Raw genomic sequence first — 19680 nt, forward strand, 5'->3', positions numbered from 1 at the left:
CCCCCCCCCCCGAACCACTTTTCAAGACTGAACTACATTTTCCTAGCCATAGTGCTCAGGTGAGCGATGTGGCCCCAGGGCCTTTTGTTCATATTATGCCATCTATTCAATCATATTCAATATTGGGAGTAAAATATTACTGGTGCGAATATCGTCTTAGTACGAAAAGAAACGGGAACGAAACAAACGCGGCGATCGGAACCCATTTTGGTATTATAATTTCTCTTGAACTTCCGGAGTGTACGAGAGTGAAGAAAAGAAACTAATTTACTGGCAATTTTAGGTAATCACTCTTTTTGTGTTTTTGTTAAATTCATTTTTGGTGAATTTTTAATTCAAGAGATTTTTTTTTCTTAAACTGATATCGCTTTGGAGATTGTCAATCTCGAATTTCCTCGATACACGGGTTCCATTTGTCATTTGATTGGTGTAAGCAGAGACACAAGTTTTATGTCTCTGGTGTAAGGTAGCATGTCAAACAAAAAATCAAATTAAATAGAGAATTTGTCACCATTAGAGTCTTGTTTATTTACAACTACATCGAAGAGTGATGTCTGAAACTCGAAGGAGAATATTCCTCCCTGAAAAAATGATGAAGCTCTGTGACCGTCCCTTCGCTGTTTATCATAAGAAGTAAGCCTGTATATTCACATGCGTTAAGCCATTTACAATCCCTGGGACATTGAAAGGTTCTTGTAAGTTTCATACACATGCATGCACAGATTATTCATTAATTTAGGGTACTATAGTCTTTATATCATAAGTATGTAACAGGATCCGAACCCAGGATCCCTGAAATGAATCTCCTGTCAGGTGCTCTTCCAACTGAGCTATCTGGCCACCGGTGATCGAACCCATCTGACCATCACATTCCTCCCTCCTTAAAGGACTTCAGCCCCTGAAGACACCAACTCAGCCTCTTCCCTGGCAGGTCTTTCACTTGTCACATCCTAGTCACGGCACCGATGGGAGAGGAAAAAAATGCGATGGACTAGACCGTGATTCAAACCTGGGCCCCCTGAAACTCCAGTCAGGTGCTCTACCAAATCAGCTATCTGGCCAATGGCGATTGAATCCATCTGACCGCCAGAGGTACATGCACCTTAGCAGCATGAAGATCTATATAATTAAAAGTAAATGCCTCAGAATAGTCAAAAGGCTGCAAGATTATTATGGAAAACATGTTTTGTGTTGCAATACAAAACACCAATACAGGCTATGGACTGTTAAGTTGGTTCATCTGTTAACATTAATTGGTGCTTAATTGTTTTCATAAAAACCATGCAATCTCCAATCACCATTTTTAGTTTTATGTAGTTTTTTATTCTATTTTCCTTAAATTGAATAAATAATAAATTTTAAGTCAATCATCAGAATAAAGCTTACACAATGAGAGTGATAAATTTCATTCACAGATTTCCTACCTTCTCTGTAAGATAATTAACATGACCAAGGGTCACTGACATTTCATTCTGGACCTAATTGTTTATGCTCTCAAACCAAATTTACTGTAAAGTACACAGATATTCTATGCTTGACAAGAATTTTTTTTCCAGACAAAAATATGAATGTAAAGCAATATGTTACTGTTATCAAAGATTCATAATACTCACTATTCCTAAATTTACTGGCATTAATTTCACCACACAAAGGTGTGTGCACATACAGTCCAATCTAGTGACAAAAAAAATACATTGAACCCCTAAAGGAAACAGGGACCCCATGTTCACTGATGTAAAATGTTAAAGAAAGACATGTATTTGATGAGATTGACTTTAAAATTTGATTTCATAATGCCTAAAAAAGCAATCAATTGCTGAAAAGGGAATATATTGGGACAAAATTGTGAATTGTTTTTGCTCATTGTACAATAGATTTAAGTGTACTTGTGTCCCCTGGCATTAGCTACCTTATTGTGTGTACATCAGGTGTAGAGAATTCAGGTTACCTTGATTTAATCTTTGTCAATAATTTTTTTTATCAATAAGTGAAAGAAAAATGGACTATTAAATTTATTATATTTTCTTAATCCCTTCATTTTAAGGAAACCATAAAAGGGGGGGGGGGGGGGAGAGAGAGATATTTTCTGAGTTTTTGCAGTAAGAGAAAGATCAAATTCTTACAAGTTTCTTGCATGTAATTACTAAGGTAGTTAATTTTTGGAGTTCATTGTTCAAGGTATGTTCAGGTCATTCAGGTGTATTGCATGATTTGCATGACAGGAAAATGTAAAAAGAGAGTTTACAGTCAATCTGACTAAAATCAGATCCTAGATCTGCTCCTTTTTAGCTCACCTCAACAAAGCTCGGGAAGCTTACATATTACCCTAAGCATCTGCTTCCCAGGTTAAATGTTTTGGAGCAGATTTCTTTCCAAATACAAGTACTTCTATGCCCTTTATTGATCAGAGTTGCATGGATGATGCATCTTTTATATTTCATTGTACCTGTCAGGTTTCAGATTCAGTATTTTCAGTTAACATGGTCAAGTATGAACAGGTTCATGTCTTTTATTTAGCTAAAAAAAATTTTAGTAGGTCTCATTTCTAAGTTACTTTAAGTCATATATGGTGACCAGACTTGCATAGATGATGCATCTAGGGATGCACACTTGCTTCAGATGCTTGATCTTATGTACAGTCTTTGGATGAGTGACAAAGTCTAAGATTTGGGTACAGGTTCAGTGAAACTTTTACCGGTAATTCAAACCTAGAACTTGTATTGATGATACTTCTAGGAATGTACATTACCAGATTTGCTTCAGATGCTGAATTTAACCTACATTTACCAGAGGACTGAACAGGTTAAAGCTTTTGCAGGAGGTCCATTCTTAACTATTCATAAGCCCTACCTTGACAAACTTTAGGGCTGGGACGATATATCGAGATATCGATAATATCGATTCTGTGGGAGGATGATACGCATATCAATATGTATAAAGAAATATTGAAATATCACAAACACACAAAAAAATCTGACATATTTTTCTTTGTTTACTTACCATTGTGGGTTTAATAAATAAAATAAATATGATAAATATAAATATGAAATACATTTTGTTTTACAAGGGATATACAACTTCTTTGAATAAATTATTCTTATTTGTGAAGAAATGTTTTGTTCATTTCATTACAAAAAAAAGATTTTATAACCAATTCAACATATCGTGATACATATCATATCGTAGCTCAAATATCATGATACATATCGATATAGAAAAAGTTGTATCATCCCAGCCCTAACAAACTTTGGATGAAAGCTTCTAGATTTGCTTTGGATTCTGGATCTGACCCACATTTTCTGGGTGAGTGACCAAATTTAAGTTTTTTGATGTCCGAGTTTCGTTCCCACGTTACTATAAGCCCTCTCATGCCTTAATATGCTGACCAAACATTCATGGTTGATGCATCTAGGTATACACACTACCAGATTTGGTTCATATGCTGACCAAACATGCATGGTTGATGCATCTAGGTATACACACTACCAGATTTGGGTTGGATGCTGAGTCTTACTTAATTTTCTGGGTGATTGAACAGAAAAAGTTTTTGGAGCAAGTCCATTCCCAAGTAAATAACTCAAACCCAGACCAAACTTGCATAAATGTTGCATTTAGGGATGCACGCTACCAGAATTTGTTAACTGTGGGACTTAAAGATAACATTCATTGAGATGAGCTCTGTAATCTTTGATTACCTGTTTTTATTGTCAGGAATCAAGGAGCTGATTTTAATCAAATTGGTTTACAGTATTTGTGTTGTAGGTCTGTGTAGTAAGATTTTAGAAGAAAAAAAATTGAACTACTAAAATTTTAGTCATCGCACATCCTTTAATTTTACCATCTTGTTTAATTTGTCCAGAAGTTTGTTGACATTTACTCACTTTTGTTCAAGAAATGCAAAAAAAAAAAAATTAAAATTATACACATAGATGTGATCAGCTTTAATATAGTACCAGTGAAATTATGATTCCTAGAGAAAAAGAACTATACAACCTTCATACATGCCATCTATTATATGACAACCTACACTTTTGCAGTTCAGTAGGTCGTTGTCCTTTTGTTACCTCTTGACGAAGCTGTTAGTTAATTACTGTAATGAAAAAAGCATTCCCAACAATAATGGAAATTTTTATGAGGCATCCACAGAGATTTCATTTATTTGTATTGGTACAAAAAAGTCAGATTCTTCAGTAAAAACACTGCAGAAATATTATTTTATGATCAAATGCAGTTTATACATGTTGTAGTTAACATATATGCTTGATAAGAAAATAATTAAGACTAGAAACTCATTGTGAGCAATGAGAGGTCTTCCGTCCGATTCTGAAAATTAAAACGAAAATTCAAGCTGAAAAGTGATAAAAGAAACTCAGACACTCTGGAAATTTAGCCCTGGTCGTCAGCGTGAAAATCCAACGTGCTAACCATTAACCATTCACTTTTTTACATCACTTCCTTTCACGACCGGAAGTAACGGCGATACGAGATTTTCTCACGATTCAAATAAACTGATGACTGACTATCATTCCTGAAAGGTTTTGACTTCAGACTTTTACTGTTGCCGAGCAATATTGTGAGAACAAATTCTAATTTTGAGGACAGGTAAACACGCAACCCAAAGTGAATTTTATAAAAATCTCTGACTTTTCTCTAAACATTTGCAGTATCTACAACATACATAAAATTATTTTCAAGTCCTTTATCAATAAGTAATATTTATGAGAAAGTTAAATATAAAAATAACGTACTTTATCTCCTAAAACCAGAAGTTGACGTTTTTGTTTCCGGAGAAATCTAGCATATTTTATAACAGCGAAAGAGATGTAATAAAGTGATGCAAGTTTTAATTCAAAAAAGAAAAATTAAAATTTTTGATTTCTTTCATCACTTCCTGTGACCAGCGGAAGTGACGACTGACGCGTTTAACCCAAATGGTTTTGCCTACTCCTCAAGGTCTATTACTCATAAAAATTTGGTGTTTTAATCTTCTACCTGTTTTTGAGATCTCGCTCAGACAAATTCTCGTTTTGAGGACAGGAAAACACGCGACCGGAAGTGAATTTTTGAAAGATATTAAAGGTTACTCTAGACATTTGCACTCTGAATAACACATTTAAAATTCATTTCAAATACTTTATCTATAAAGAATATTTATGGGAAAGTAAAATAATCCAATTATTTAGTTTTTCTTTTATAACCGGAAGTTGACGTTTTTGTTTCCGGTGGGACCAACATCTTTTGAATCTGCGAAAAAGATGTAATAAAGTGAAGCAATTTTAGATTTAAAAAAGAAAAGTTGAAATTTTCGATTTCTTTGAACCCTTCCTGTGATGACCGGAAGTGACGACTGACGCGCTGAACCCAAATAGTTTTGCCTACATCTGAAGGTCTGTTGCTCATATAAGTTTGGTGTCTTAATCTCTTACCATTTCCAAGATCTTGCTCAGACAATTTCTCATTTTGAGGACAGAAAAACACGCGACCAGAAGTGAATTTTACAAAGATATATGACGTTACTCTAGACATTTGCAGTCTAAATAACATATTTAAAATTCATTTCAAATACATTATCTACAAAAGACACAAATGGGAAAGAAAAATACTCAAATTATATAGTTTTTCTCTTATAACCGGAAGTTGACGTTTTTGTTTCCGGTGGGACCAACATATTTCGAAACTACAAAAGAGATGCAATAATGTGATGTAAGTATTGATTTAAAAAAGGAGAGTTGAAATTTTACGATTTCTTTAATCACTTCCGTAAGCGACCGGAAGTGCCGACGACGAACGAAAAGTAGCAACCCGGCTAGTACCTATCACGAACTATAATCCCTGGAAGTTTCACATTGGTACCTTTTACCGTTCCTGAGATTATCTGTGGACAAAATGTCATTTTGAAATCAGAAAATGGTCTGTAACTTGGCACCGGAAGTGAATTTCCAAATTTTCTCTCAGATAGATCAAGTTCATGTTACGACACATCTTTCCTGAAAATTTCATGTAAATCCATCGAATAGTTTTCGAGAAATCGCGTGCACAAAATTAGAAAGTCAAAAAAATAATAAAAATAATAAGAAGAAGAAGAAGAAACAGTAGAATCACTATAGGTCTTCCGTTGAAAACGGAAGACCTAATTATATCAATTATAAAATTATGAATGTAGGATATGAAAATAAATAAACTTTTTGTGTGTATTGAATTATCCTGTGTCGAGCCCCTCTTTAAAAATAGATGAACAAGGATACGCTGAACTGAAAAATAAAAATACAAATAGTAATCAAACCATTCCCTACAGAGCTTGATAGATTGATAAAGCTGGAAAGAGCTGGTTTATTTTATGGAAAAGTGAAATATAAACAAGGCCCAAGGCTGTGATTTACTGGAAGTAGTTCATTGAAGTTTTATAAATTCTGGTAAGTGTATAAATATTAACATTTACAAATGTCATGATGTATGCACAGTGTGTATTTGAAAGTATACAAGGCTGTATATATGTACATGTACTCAAGTATTGATTGAAAGGTAGATTTTGATGTGTGTGTAAGATTTTAATGGCCACATGCACCTCAAAGGGTGTACATTAAAAGTTTGACCAGTAAAAATAATCGCCCCAGGGTGGAGTTTGTCTATAACTCAGACATATATCTGCTGACTCAGGAGTTTGTTTTTTTTCTTTTTTTCTTTTTTTTTTTTTCAGAGGAAGTCAAGAGTGATAGTTAAGAAAAATTTTCTAATGTAAATTCATTCACATGTACATATTCACACACAAAAACTGCCACACCATTGATCTGGCAAGTTTCATGGGTACAGCTTTGTGCTTTTATATTTATAAATGTGATTTTTACAAGGTACAGACAGTGGTATTTTAAGAAGTGAATATAATCACAATTATAATTTCATATATTCATTAAGTTGGAGATCAAGTTTTTATGTATTTTACAAGTGGTGTAAACATAATCTTGCTCTTGTTTGATAAGCTCTAAAAACAAGTTCAGTTTAAATTACTTGTACATAGTTGTTGAATTACAGGTACATATATTTATAAGTATTCTAACTTTTATGCTGTAAATCTGTAGAATTAACATTATTTAATGATCATAAGAGTTATGCCCTCTAATGTTTTTGTGAAGCTCTCGGTACCCATCCCTCTTCAATAGATTTACACTGATTTATTTTTGCCATATTTTATGTGTTAGGATTTTTTTCATTTCAAAGGAAAAAAGATTTCACAAAAACTAGGGAAACATGCATTAGAGTGCTAGCTTTGATTATAAACTTTATCTCACAGCCACTGGTAGATATAGGGGCAATAAAAAAGCTTTCTTATTCAAACGTAGTGTAATGGTTCAGATTATATAAGCAGGAAGATGTGACACTATGTTTTTTTTCTTATCTATATAAAATGGAAGAAACTGAGAAATTGACTAGTCACCCCCAGATAGGATATAGTCATTACTGGATCCTCTTTAAATCTTTGTGGTTTTCTCTTTTCACACCCACAATACATGATCCTTGTGTATGTCTATTTAGTGTCTGATCAAATGATGATACATTGGGTCCTTGAAGCAGTTAAGTTCTTGCCTTGTATGGGACACAACAGAATTGTCAGCTTTGTATAAGGTAATATGATTTGGTTTAATTGCTATTGATTGTGTTTCTTTTTCTTAAAGAAATAAACAGTTTGCATTCAAGTGTTGAAACAGTTCTGCAGTTATTAAGTTTAATCAATCCTACATGCATGTAGAATGATTGGCCCAATACACCCATACCCTGGATAGAATAATAACTGATGTCAATTTCCATGCACTTTCCAGTCGGAGTGCAGTTTTTTGATGAAGTTTTCAATTAATTGTTTTTGTAATCAATTGCTTGAGTGTAAACATTTTTTTCATGCAGTATTTGCTTAAAGCAGTGAATTTTTTTTTAGGTATATTGAGTTTGTCTTTTCATGTTTTGGTGCTTATGAGTTATATGTACAATACAATAACACATCATTCTTTGGCAGCTTGTACATGTGATGTACATGTTGAAATGTAATCATTGGCAATCTTGGTTACCCCCTCCATTAATTCTGTAGGAAACACAACCTGTTTGTTGATGTGTTGGCAGTTCAAGGTGTAGGTGAAGACTTCTAACAGACTCCATGGCAGCCATCGTTAGGAGATTCGTTAATGTTTAGATCAAGATATTGTCATTAACGAAAGAGTTTTTTACTTGGCAGGGGATTTTACGGTGTGTGTGTTTTGATTGGGGAGAAGTTTTACATATTGATGTTTTTGTGGGGGATAGATATACTACAGCCGTACCTATGTTCTGTTTGTGTAATATGGGATTAGGATAATATTATACCTCTAAACCACAAGGGAAGATTGTATTCTGTGGAGCTAGCAGGTGTTTGTGTGGGATTCTAACTATTGTGCAAGTTTCAATTTTAATCAGGAGATGGGAGGAGTCCATTGTGTGTACACGTAAATATCAGATTCCTCCGATTTATAACTGGAATACATGCATGGTTTTATGGTTTGTTGAATTTATATATAGCTCTAGACTTCTAATGATCATCATAAAATCTAAGGTTCTTAGGTTCAATGTTTCTTAAAATTTTAAATTTATTTATATTTATGATAATAAAAGGTTATTATTTCAATTCAGGATCTTTTTCTTAATTTGTTTTAACTGTATTTTATTTTAGATGAATGCCTATGAATGTTCTGACCTTTGACCTGGTTGTGATTATTTCCTGGATGAATATCCTCCATGCCGTGACGTCTGCTAAGCGGGAGACTGCTCCGCAGATAAAGAAATTAAAATCTACGTGTAGCAGTGGATCGGAGTGTCCCGTCAGCTTTCCTAAGGTGGAGCTTAAGAAACGCCTCACACCTCTCGAGTACCATGTTACACAGGAAAAAGGGACAGAAAAGTAAGATAACCTCTCCACTGCATAGTCATATGTCTCACATAGGTAGACATATATATGATACATAGTCATATGTCTCACATAGGTAGATATGTATGATACATAGTCATATGTCTCACTTAGGTAGACATGTATGATACATAGTCACATGTCTCACATAGGTAGACACATATGATACATAGTCATATGTCTCACATAGGTAGATATATATGATACATAGTCATATGTCTCACATAGGTAGATATATATGATACATGGTCATATGTCTCACATAGGTAGATATATATGATACATAGTCATATGTCTCACGTAGGTAGACATATATGATACATAGTCATATGTTTCACATAGGTAGACATATATGATACAGTCATATGTCTCACATAGTTAGACATATATGATACATAGTCATATGTCTCACATAGGTAGACATATATGATACATAGCCATATGTCTCACATAGGTAGACATGTATGATATGTAAAGTGAAATGATCAGTTGATATTAGAGTATATCACACAATGTATCGTATAAAGACAGAGAAATTGAACTGTGAGATATACCTTGTGCAAAGACACATTACTTTTACCTCAGATTACAATTTACTTCAAGGTAAAAAGTTGAAAATTAAATTGAATTACTGTATATATAAGTTCTCTCTGGATTTAAAATGAAGTTTGATATTGTGTTTACAGGGCCTTTTCTGGTAAATATGTGAACACTAAGGAGGAGGGTGTGTACACATGTGTGGTGTGTGGTAATCAGCTGTTTTCCTCAGATTCGAAGTTTGACTCAAAATCCGGCTGGCCATCCTTCTACGATGTCACAAATAAAAAGCAGATCATTGTTAAAGATGATAACTCACATGGTATGCATTTTAAATCACTGAACAAACAACTGAACCAAAAAACTTTGGGGTATTATGGCCATTGGGGAGTATTTTTATGCCCCCAAAATCGAAGATTCGAGGTCATATAGTCTTAGCCCTTCACATGTTTATTCCTATAGTGATAAGAACTTTCTTTGGGTACAGATATTTTGACCTTGACCTTGGAGTTTGACCTACTTTTAAAAAAGTTAACCTTGGCCATAACTTTTGAATGGTTTTTGCTATGGCTTTCATGTTACATTAGTCATATGTGTATTCCTTGTGACAAGACCTTCCCTTGGGTACCAACAATTTTGACCCTTTGACCTTGGAATTTGACCCACTTTTGAAAAACTTTAACTTTTGCCATAACTTTTAAACAGTTGTTTCTAGTGCTTTCATATTTCACAGGTGTATTCGTCGTGTCAAGACCAACAATTTTGACCTTTGAGTTTGACCTAATTTTTAAAAACTTTAAGCTTGGCCATAACTTTTGAACAGTAGGTTCTAGGGTTTTCATATTTCACTCGTGTATGTCTTGTGACAAGACTTTTCCTTCGGCACCTCAATTTTACCCATGTAAATGATGCACATGTAAAAATATGAAAGCCCTGTCTATCAGGTGCAAAAGCTACAGCCAAGGTAAAAATTCTTGAAAAGTAGGTCCAACTTCAATCTCAAGGTCATGAGGTAAAAAATATATATATATATATTAAGAAAGGCCTTGTCACAGGTAATACGTAATGAACATTGCACCCACTGTCATTCAACGATTATTACCAAAATAAAAAAAAAAAAAATGAAAAGTAGGTCAAACTTCAAGATAAAGATGATGGGGTCAAAAATCATAGTTCAGTTGGAAAGGTATTGTCACAGGTAATGCACATGTGTAATATGAAAACCTTATTTTTTCAAAAATTATTACCAAAGTTTTTTTTTTAAATTGTAGATCAAACTTCAAGTCAAGTTCGTAAGGTCAAAATTCATAGTACTGTTGAACTTCAAATGTTATCTCAAATGTTGATATCTCAAATACTACCGATGTATCAAATGAATTAAAAGTTCTTTTATGTATTTTAACCTTGATATCTCAAATCCTCAGATACATGTATCTGGAAGTTTTTTCCTGATCCAATAAGGTTCAAGATGATGAGCATTGACTCTTAGTTCAGAAAGGTCTTGTCACAGGTAATGCACATGTGAAATATGAAAGCCCCATCTTTTCTCATTCAAAAGTTATGACCCAGGTTAAAGTTTTTATGACAGAAGGACAGACACACAGATGAATGAGATTTAATGTTCCCACACTTTTTTCTGAAAATGGGGGACAAAAAATATGAGCATATGAAGTTAAGGGCAAGATCTAGTAAATGAAAGGTGACTGTGGATCTAGTAAATGAAAGGTGACTGTGGATCTAGTAAATGAAAGGTGCCTACAGGAATCTAGTAAATGAAAGGTGCCTATAGGGTTCATATCTGGGTTAAATAAGGTGCATTGGACATAATTTTTTGGTAAACACTACTAAATATTGTGAATTAAACAGTAAGTTTCATTGAAAAATGAAGAAAGTCAGCTATATATTTAGAGCTCTGTTCCATTTCACACAAATTAAATGTATCCAGATTGCCTATTGTTTCTCGGTGGATGACAATTTGTTCTTTAAAACAATATTAGATTGAATATTGGTATCGAGATTACTTTTCACATGATTTTGTTCAAATTGAATGTTTTCATTTTCTACATAATTTAATGATAGCTGTAAAGGTAAAGGTTAGTTTGAATTGATTATGACATCATAATTGATCTGTCTCCAATTTTTGACCTCAAGTTAAAAAGACTTAAAAATGAAAACAAGATTGGAATTAAAACATAAATACCTGTGTATTAATTGAAATCTGGTAAAATAAAATAATTCTGGCAGATTACTGTAGATCTAACAAACAGTTCCTTTGATTTTTTCTACCCTGCAAAAAATCCATGTGCTCCACACATTTTCAGCACAGTGAAATTGCTAGGCTCCTATTAGTCCACAAGTGACACTTTTTCTTGTCATACTAAATACCGGTACTCAGCTTTCTTGACCCGAGACTACAGTCCTGACCCTCTTGTTTTTATTGACAGGAATGCATAGGAAGGAGGTCGTGTGTTCTAAGTGTGGGGCCCATTTGGGTCATGTTTTTGATGATGGACCTATCCCCACGGGTCTACGTTACTGCATCAATTCTGCTGCTCTTCTCTTCCAACCCAAAATAAAGAACAAAATCAAGTCTGAACTGTGATTGAACTATTTTTAATCATTTTCCTGATTTTGATTATTACTTATCAGCCATCTTTCCAAATTTGTGAAATTCACTTTATGAAATATAATGACATGTGCTTGTACAGTAAATGAGATGAAGCTGAAATAAAACTAAGACTGATCATTCCTTGTTTTACTGCCTTGTGTTGCTACCATAAAGTATTTTGTGGACAGTGAAATTCTTCCAATTTATGATTAATAAAATTAAAAATAGAGATTTTTTTGTTGAGTGAATGAAAAAATTTTGTCAAGACAAATGTTCCTAATTTCTATCAAATATTCTGTATAAATAAGTTGATATATCAATGTTGGAATAAATATTTATTGACGGAAAGATTGCCAAAGATAACATGAACTGGATGCAACTGTTATCACTTTTTTTAGCTCTACTGGTCAAAATAGCTTAGGTGAATGTAAAGTGTCTATCTGTATGTCTTTTTGTCTGTCTATCTGCTTGTAAACAATTTTTCAAAATGCAAGTTATTATGTCATTTTTGGTCCAATTTCAGTAAAACTTGGTACACAAGTAGACATAATTTTTATCAATTTATGATTTGAAAGAACGGGGTTGCCATGGTTACTTAAGCTAGAAAACCTTGAAAAATATTTTTTTAAATGCTTCTCTTACAGTTTTGCTCCAATATCAATAAAACAGAACATTTCCCTGTTAATTTGTTTTCGAGTTAATTGTGCCAAGATGTTGCACAATATATGTTTTACATATTTGGAAAACAGCTAGGATAAACCACTGTTTTTCAATAAGGCTACCTCATTTTTTTCTATATTGATTCACATTTATACGTAAGAAATAAATTTAATGGTTGTATGATCCAAACAGATTTTTTTTGCATTTCTGTTTTTTTCCCTAGGTATGCAGCGATTGGAGGCAAAGTGTGCTGATTGTAATTCACATATAGGTCACGTGTTTGACGATGGTCCGAAACCGACAGGACTACGATACTGTGTCAATTCAGCTGCACTCAGCTTCAAAAAACAAACAACAGTTTGATGCTGGGACAGTAATGGAGTGTCATCTACAACAAGAGGTTGTCACTGCTGAGTAAAACAAACATAGAATGCTTGTACAGAGGACTTTTTGTTTGTTATAAAATCATTAAACTTGTTTGTTAGGGAATAATTGTCTGAAAAATTTTGAAAATGTTTTGATTTCTGATATATATTTTATCTTCATAATAACATATCTGGTATTTTAGGCCCTGTTTTTACGAAAGAACTTTCAAAAATCTTGTATCACCCTAATACATTGGCAGTTTAATAATTTTGTGAAATGCATATGCTTGTAAATTTATATGCTTAAATTCTTCTTTTAAAGAATAAAATTTATTGCCAAAGTAAAGTTAGGTTTTCTTTAAATTGTGGACAGACATTTTTTTGCTTTGTCTCAAACCATTATTATTCTTTGTATTGTTTATAGTTTATGTTATGTTATTCAATTTAGTTTATATTTATTAAGTTATTTATTAGTGAATGTATTAGTTATAGAAACATACCAGGTACATAAAAGATAATATATATTAGCTAAAATATATATACTGTTTTAAAAGTATGGTGCTAAAATTTTTGAGTTCTAGATGTGATAAAAAAAAAACGAGTTGTCTCTCTTTATAAATAGTGCGGACAAAGCAATGGTTTTAGTCACAGAGATTTGTGATTTTTATGGAAATGGCAATCTGAATTCATGATGTTTGTTTCTTATTATGATTTTATTTCACAGTGTAGAAAATGTCAAATAATTGTCTCTTATTTTTTCTGTTTTTTGGAATGTTGAGGTGCAATCTAAGGCTATTTTGATTTTATCTTTAGCTATGTAAGTAATATGTACGCTGTACTTAAGTTTTATAGATATTTTTTTTAAAAAACATTATAATCTCATTTTATAGATCTCGATCATTGTTTCTTTGCAAGTTCACTGACCTAAACCTCAGAGTTATATAGAGAAATGTGTGTATTTTGTGTATCTTTGTTTAAAAAATAATGTTTTAAGGCCCCTTTTTGCTCCATATTGAGATGAATTTAAGAAGCAATGTCCAAAATCAAACAAAAGTATTTTTATCCAGTTATCATAAATTTTAGAGTAATCTTGCTAAAGAAAACTTTGAGTGCATGTTAGGGTTTTCTGGAAGATTTACATTTTTATATACAGTTTAAACTCATTATCTCGAACTCAAAGGCACCGAGAGAAAAAGTTCGAGATATCCGAGGATTTGAGATATCAAGGGTGAAATACTTAAAGATTAAGTGTGTGGGACTTCCAAATCACTTAGACATATCTATGGTATTCGAGATACCAGTGTTTGAGATACAGAAGTTCAACTGTACCTAAGTATGAGATACATCAGGCATATGAAATCTCAGATAGGCAACCTAGCACTCTGTGTTTTCTGAAGCAAAATGGTAAAAAGGATACGAAAGTGATGAAAATTTATCCAAAATTCAGCAGTTTATTCTTATTTATCACTTTCTGGCATTATATTTGCAGTGGATAGGTAGAAAAGTTGGGTTTAATCATGTTACTTTAATTCTATTTTACTTTTTGTTTGTTTTTTTTTTTAATTGTATGTCAGATTAAGTCCTATATCTTTTTGTTCCTTTAATGATTCAACTAGAAGTTGGAGGGTTTTGTTTCCATGTCTATTATTTGTTTATGTATGTTTAATTTATGTATCAAAACATGAATTTAATACTGTAAACATATGTAGTTAAAAACTTATCAGGGCTTTTTTTGCATGAGAATATTAGTGCAATAAGATATTATCCATCATATTTTACTTTTTTATACTGAAATATCTAAATAACTGTAGACAGTACACAAGCGAGTGAAAAGATTTATGCTGGCTTAATTTTTTATATTTGCACTTAGTAGTAGCCACATTTTTGTAGCCAAGATTTTTGGATATTTTTTTTTCTGCAATCTTATGATGAGTATGACAAATATGTTATTGTGTGTGTTTATGTTTGCTTCCATGTTTTCTCCATTAATAAATGCTTGCTTCTCATTTGTTTTGTTTTTAAAAATAATGTTTAATATTTGCTGATTATAAGAATTATTGTCATTATATATTATTTTATTGGACTGTTCTTGAACAATGTTTGAAGTGCTTTCCATTTTTACAACTAATTTACAAATGTTCAGCATCATTGCGTTTTGGAGTTTCTGTAATGTGTATATGCTACTCTTAACCTTTACATTTATTTTAAACATTTCTAATTCAGAACAACTTTTTTTATTATGGGATAAGACTTTTTTTCATTAAGTTTAAAAAGTATATTTGATAAACATGGTAATTTTAATCCATCAGTTAGCCCAGATAATCAGAAAAAAAATGTTTAAAAAAAGGGGGGGGGGTGTAAATTCTTGAGTTTTCACAAAGAATATTTTCAATGCCTAATGTCAGTTTTGTGTCTTAAGGTATTGTAAATATTCCTTGTTTGTATCTTTGAGTCTTTATTTCTCATTGTTTTGAGATGTGTTTTGTAAAGCTGCATAGCTTTATTTTATATGAAGTAAAGATAACCCTTTCATGTTTGCTGACAAAACTTAAAACTTTATACGTTAAGCTTTATATGTAATGGAATCGCAGACTGGTCAATAGTTCATTAACCTGGAATTGCCAAGTCTCAGAATTGACATTTTACATTTCTGCAATTGAGTAAATTTAACACGAAGAGTCTTCCCTCTCGGTTAACTTTATAGAAGAATGGTCTCGGTAAATGTAGCGTACTGGTTAATCTATTACCAAATTCTTTTTAAAGAAATTTTTGAAACTCTTATTTTTAAATAATAGATGTGTCCTCGTCATAAGATAGAAATTACTTATCATTTTTTTAAGCTGATTGTTTAGAAAACTGTCATATGAACACATATATATTAATTTATAATCAGTGTGTTTACGTTGAAATCATGTTGTTGAATCAGATATTATAAAGACAACTTATTTTACATCAGTATAACTGCTGTGATGCTGTGATAGAGTCCTATGTTAGTAGTTTTAACTCTGTTTGTTTTTTGTTGTTGATGGCTTGAAACATGTGCTCATGTCATTAGTTGAATCTCTTCAGTTCAGTAGAATGTGTTATTCTGAGCATGTGTGTTTAATGTAGTTTTGAACAATCAGGATAATTTTTTTTTCAATTTTAGTCTTTTTTTTTTTTTTTTTTTTTTTATTTTTTTTTTTTTTTATTTAAAGCAATTGTTGGCTGCTGAAAACAAACAAAGCTCCGAGATTGTCCTCTCTGACAGAAATATCAGATTCGTTCACCTCCAAATGGTTTCTTTCACTGTGTCATTTCTTATCGGCAATCAGCCTCATTTTTGTTTTTTCGGCAATAAAATGCTTGTTATATCTCAAGTTCTTTTGTTTTGATTTCTAGTATCTGAGTGTGCCACAGCGCATGTTGTTAATTCCACAATGAGGTAATTCCCTAATTGTGAGATTACGATCCTTTAGTTGCGTGTAATTCTTTAAATATAACATGCTCTATAAATTGTTTTCGCGGAAACTATTTTTTTATGTATAATTTTGTACTTTTATTTTCAACTTCTTAAATAGGTCAGGTCTTAATTGATAGTAAATAGTGACTAAGTCCAATTTGCACGAAACAGATAAATTTATTAACAGGTAGATAGACGGGGTCGCTAGGCATTGGACCGAATTCCGCTCATCATCAGACGAGTGATGCACGGCATCGTTTTACAGTAGGAAACCGTCTCTCTCTCCCCCCGAGACGAAAACCCCCCACATTGTAGAAGAGAGTGGATTTCACAAACTATAGCCCTTTTAACAAAAGAACACGAAATGGTATTAAAATAACGAAATTTAATAACCAGTATAGTTTGTAAATGACTTTCGAGTGTTGTGATAATCATTTAAAGAATTTCCCTTTTTTTAAGTTTTTGAAAGCATAAAATAATAATCTGGATTCTGTGTATAGATACATGTAGCTATATTTGGTTATACAACAAAGAAATATCAGAATGGTGTCTCTTATAAAATAAAATCTACTGTATTTAACATATGCTTGTCATCGCTAGAACAAAGGGGTAAATGGGAAGATGTTTGAAGTCATTGAAATAGATGGAATATGTTGCTAGGAGGAGTTTGTGACTTCTGAAACCAGAACTGTCAACACCCAAATGATTTAAACGATAGGCGTTACTTGAAAAGATATGCAATGCACTGAGGATTTTTTTTTTTTTTTTTTTTTTTTTTTTTTTTTTTGGTGTGTGTGTATTTTTTTTAATTTGTTTTTTTTTTAAATATTTTCATTTTATGTAAGGAAAATAATAATAATCCTAACATTAAAATCAGTGCGCCTGTTTATGGATAATGAACCATTTTGCGAGTAACAATACTTATACACAATATACATATCACTTCACAACATATTTGAATTCAAATACTGAAGGTTTATGGTATTGATCCATAAAATTTTCCATAAATATCGACGAAGTAAATGCAGATATAACTTTTTAAACGCCCACCACATTAAAACATGAATACAAGCATTAGAAAATATTAATGGTAAGCCAACATTTATATCTACATGAAAAGAAGTACGTATTAACTTTATACATTGTCTATAACGAAATGGAACCGCAGTCCAAGGTCCTGATTATGAATCAGTGACGTTAATTTGATGGATTTTTATTTGATTAAGATAAGAAATTTTATAATTAATGATTGGAATGTCTTAAATTAAGTTGTTGGTTCCATTCTGTCTGTACATGTAGGTCTATGTTTTGCCATGTAATGATGCAAATTAAGAACAATGGTCAAACCATCGCTAGTAAGTGCTGTCAAGATACCGTACAACATGGAAACTGGTTTCTCTTGTAGAGTTTTCACCCCCCCCCCCCAAACACACAAACATACGTCAAATGTATTTTACCATGCATACTCTCTAGTGTCAATTCTCCGGTCCTTACGAGCTGTAGCGTAATGTAATACTGAGCTGTCTGGAGCTTGGTATTTTATTACGCAAAATATTGTCTTGTTTGGCTATTCTGGTCTTAGATCAGAGCATAAGCAAGGTTATGTCCACCTCTGTCTGTCTGTGCACAATTTTTTCATTTGAAAATCTTTCATCTTAATGCAGATTTTGTCCAATCTCAATATACATCTGTAATTCTGAACACAATAAGAATATACTATCAAGGTAATTCTTTATTTTTATTCATGATTTTATCAAGAAATTATTTTTGTCAATTTTAATGATGAAAAGTGTTACCACGGTTACTGAACATAATAATGTTTGATTCCTCAAAATGCTATTTCTACTACAGTTTAGTCTGATTTCACTGTAACAAATAAAACATACCCCAGGGCCCCGAATTACAAAAGAACTTACCACTAAGACCAAATGTAATTTTGCAAATAACTTTCAATTTTGCATTAATTTGAAAATGATTTTAATCTTTTGAAAAGAATTGAGATATTTTTTATGTAAGCAATTTTGAGCAGAATCGTTAATTTTGAAAGATTTAACAATCAACAATAGTTTTTGGTTTTAGTTGTAAGTTCATCTGTCAATCAGCTACAATCAATTTTTCGGTATATAAATATATATATTTTTAAAGGTTTTTATTATCACATTCGACTTTTACTTCTTAAAAATATCGGTAGTACGTTTGTTGCGTGTTCAAATTAATTTATCAGGCCTAGTTAATCTAAATCAAAAACTCGGCAAACTAAAGGGGGCTTGAAACGATAGTCATCATGATATTACATGTATTTGAATTACAGAGTAGAATTTCAAAATTATTCTCCTTAGATTCTTTTAAGAACATCGCCAGATACAAAAACGGTTTTATGAGTGTGTGTAAATATATAACCTGCTCTGTGTCAGATACCGTGATCAGTTCCCCTTATATCTGTAAATACAAGGTTGAATAAGATATATTTTGATTTTAATTTAAAAAGTGACTGGAACGAAATTTGTATTAAAATTGGTCTATACATTTAGCAAAAAATAACGTTTTCCTTACCGAATTACAAATTATATAGAAATTGATCATAGGTACGTGAAAATTACAAGTAATGATTGAAATAAAATCTAAAACTAAATAAATTTCACTTTTATAAATATTTCAGGTGAGTCTGAGAGGATTGACTTAATTCTATTGTCAAATCATTTGAAAAAATGATCAATTTTTACTCTTTTTGGATATCAAGGCTTTAAAAAGGGAAAGAGGTATAATTAAAAATTTAGAAGGAATGGTTTTCTTGATTTGAAAATCTGGGTAGGATTACCGGACTAGGAAGTTAGGATTAGCGGGGACACCTGTCATTAAAGTTAGCCACAATTAGGAAGGGTTAAAAAAAATTTATAATAATAATAGAGAAATTCTGTCGTTATTTCCTTAATGCTTAATGTCTAATTAAACGTAAATAGTATACAAGAAGGGAGAGGTTTAATTATATACGTATACTGAATCTTCTAATATGCATCACGAGTCTGCACTAGGGAGAGTATGTTTTCTTGTAAGAATTCTGTTTTATAATTTGATACCAAGATCTTATCTCGTACTTCGAAAGTTTCCCCAGCAATTCGTCACGTAATTTTAACAAAAGCTG

At 32.2% G+C, this 19680-nt stretch overlaps 1 protein-coding gene across 5 annotated transcripts; it reads left to right on the forward strand.

The window, feature by feature from the left end:
- The first annotated feature begins 220 nt into the window (after window positions 1-220).
- Window positions 221-16455, forward strand: LOC133193444 (peptide methionine sulfoxide reductase MsrB-like). Of its 5 annotated transcripts, none has more exons than XM_061329400.1 (4): window positions 221-283; window positions 8693-8920; window positions 9613-9785; window positions 11908-12264. In XM_061329400.1, the coding sequence occupies exons 2-4, from the start codon at window positions 8697-8699 to the stop codon at window positions 12063-12065; spliced, it is 555 nt and encodes a 184-aa protein (XP_061185384.1). In that variant the 5' UTR covers window positions 221-283; window positions 8693-8696; the 3' UTR covers window positions 12066-12264. The 5 variants fall into 5 exon arrangements, 4 of the variants coding, with proteins under 4 accessions (XP_061185384.1, XP_061185391.1, XP_061185376.1 ...); XM_061329407.1 differs by lacking the exon at window positions 221-283 and adding an exon at window positions 6395-6413; XR_009721940.1 differs by lacking the exons at window positions 221-283; window positions 11908-12264 and adding exons at window positions 12955-14346; window positions 15423-16455 and having other exon boundaries at window positions 8662-8920.
- Window positions 16456-19680: the final 3225 nt, after the last annotated feature.

This window comes from Saccostrea echinata, unplaced genomic scaffold (genome assembly GCF_033153115.1).
Source record: "Saccostrea echinata isolate AGI-Se365-2 ecotype Australia unplaced genomic scaffold, CSIRO_AGI_Sech_v1 ptg000001l, whole genome shotgun sequence".
NCBI lineage: Eukaryota > Metazoa > Mollusca > Bivalvia > Ostreida > Ostreidae > Saccostrea > Saccostrea echinata.